The sequence below is a fragment of the Vicia villosa genome, unplaced genomic scaffold, assembly GCF_029867415.1.
Source record: "Vicia villosa cultivar HV-30 ecotype Madison, WI unplaced genomic scaffold, Vvil1.0 ctg.000113F_1_1, whole genome shotgun sequence".
In the NCBI taxonomy this organism is placed as follows: domain Eukaryota; kingdom Viridiplantae; phylum Streptophyta; class Magnoliopsida; order Fabales; family Fabaceae; genus Vicia; species Vicia villosa.
In genome coordinates this window covers 633,723-635,573 of record NW_026705021.1, presented here as the reverse complement: position 1 = coordinate 635,573, position 1,851 = coordinate 633,723, and the positions used below count along the sequence as shown (strand labels likewise).

At 31.7% G+C, this 1,851-nt stretch overlaps 1 protein-coding gene across 1 annotated transcript; it reads left to right on the top strand.

Moving 5' to 3' along the window:
* The first annotated feature begins 691 nt into the window (after positions 1 to 691).
* Positions 692 to 1,582, top strand: LOC131624253 (uncharacterized). Its single transcript, XM_058895204.1, has 2 exons — positions 692 to 1,012; positions 1,265 to 1,582. Exons 1-2 carry the CDS (start codon positions 753 to 755, stop codon positions 1,401 to 1,403), a joined length of 399 nt encoding a protein of 132 aa, XP_058751187.1. The 5' UTR covers positions 692 to 752; the 3' UTR covers positions 1,404 to 1,582.
* Positions 1,583 to 1,851: the final 269 nt, after the last annotated feature.

Here is a 1,851-nt window from a genome sequence, read left to right as displayed (position 1 = left end):
TAATCTATTATAATACCAATAGTTCCCAATAAATATTACCAATAAAATGCTGACACATCATCCCGCATTAAATGCTAGTTGAATGAAATTGCTTTATTTTACAAAAAGTCGGTTTTACCCATAAAAAAGTCAATTTAAGTTATTTTTTTAGAGGGCTTGTGCAGTCATTTTCAAATACTTTATTTCTTATATATTACTACTAATATAGATACTCCCTCCGTCCCACAATGACTGACCCAATTGGAATAAAATGATGTCCCAAAATGAATGACCCATTTCAATTTTCAATACACTTTTTCCAGTTTTACCCCCTAATTGATAAAAGTTTCATCATTTTCAATACATAATAAGGGTAGTATAGTAATAATACTATTATCTCTCTTACTTTAATTACTTTTCTTAATATGTGTGAAAAAGTGAGATGTCTCACTCATTGTGGAACCGATGCAGTAATAGATTGGGTTTGTGACTATGAACTAAAATGAGAGATACAAAAGAGTCATTCACGTCTTGCTTCATTTTATCTCAGGGTTGAAATCCTTTGGTCAATTATAAACAAATGTTTGTACAACCTGTCTTATCCACAACTATAAGAAATCTTGAGATACATGACATGGCCTTATCCAACTAATTCTTAAACCGACATCCATTATCAAAATCAACCTACGTGTCATGTTTTTATCCAATCTTCTAATCTGATAATAACTTTCAATAAAACACAATTGTTCATTATTCTTAGTTCTCACAAAAACATGGCATCCATGACTCCTTTACACACAATCCTTCCCACTGTTACAATTTCCAGCAACACTAAACTCTCATTCGGAGGCTCAACAACTTTATCCTGCAACAAGATTCACAACAATCAGAAAAACAAGAACAGATCTTCATCAATTGTTGTTTCAGCAGTTGGAGATGTATCTTCTGATGGCACCATTTTTCTTGTTGCTGGTGCTATTGGAGTTGCTCTCATTGGAACTGCATTTCCTATCATCTTCTCTCGTAAAGACACGTAAGCACCATATCATTACTTAAATTTTCTATCTTAGATTTTTGTTTCAAGTATGAACAAGACACCGATAATAATTTTAAAAAAATAAATGAATTAAATGTAAGCACAAGTGTTGGTACAAGTTTCTGACACATATATAGACACTTTTTTTCTGAGGTGCCGGTAGTAAATTAGTTTTAAGTATATGTTTTTATTGATTATGTGACTATACTAAGTGCTTGTTATAGATAATGATGATGTTTTGTGTGGTAGATGTCCCGAATGTGATGGAGCAGGGTTTGTTAGGAAAAGTGGGGTGACATTGAGAGCAAATGCAGCAAGAAAGGATCAAACTCAAATTGTTTGTGCTCGTTGTGATGGTTTAGGAAAACTTAACCAAGTTGACAAATAGAAAGATGCGAGTGAATGTTTTTCTTTTCTTTTCCCTTTTATGTAATGCAAGGAGGGAAAGACACAAGTCTGATTTGTTGCATTAGAAATCTGATTTGTGGTATTCTCTTTATATCATGCATGGTACATTGGTCTATGTTCTTAAGGAATCCGAATCGGAATCTATTTTGTTTTTCTTAACCAGAATATGTTAAATAGTTATAGAGAAGCAAACATGTTTGAATGATCTAAAGATCTTCACCTCTATAGTTATTGACACTACTAGTACTAAAATGGAATGTAGCAATATAAAACTCAATTATCTACAATAAAGTCTAGAGTTTTATAGACCCATAATAGTAAAGGACCCGTGCGGGTAAAGTCGGTATAAATATTAAATAAATATAATATGGTTATGGTTAAAGAATTATATTAAAATATATATTAATTAAGTGAAATAATTTCTTCAA

Bases quoted from the DNA above. Each gene is read 5' to 3' on its own strand.
- LOC131624253 (XM_058895204.1), top strand. From the start codon at position 753: ATGGCATCCATGACTCCTTTACACACAATCCTTCCCACTGTTACAATT. The intron at 1,013-1,264 runs GTAAGCACCATA...TTTGTGTGGTAG, and splicing joins ATCTTCTCTCGTAAAGACAC to ATGTCCCGAATGTGATGGAG.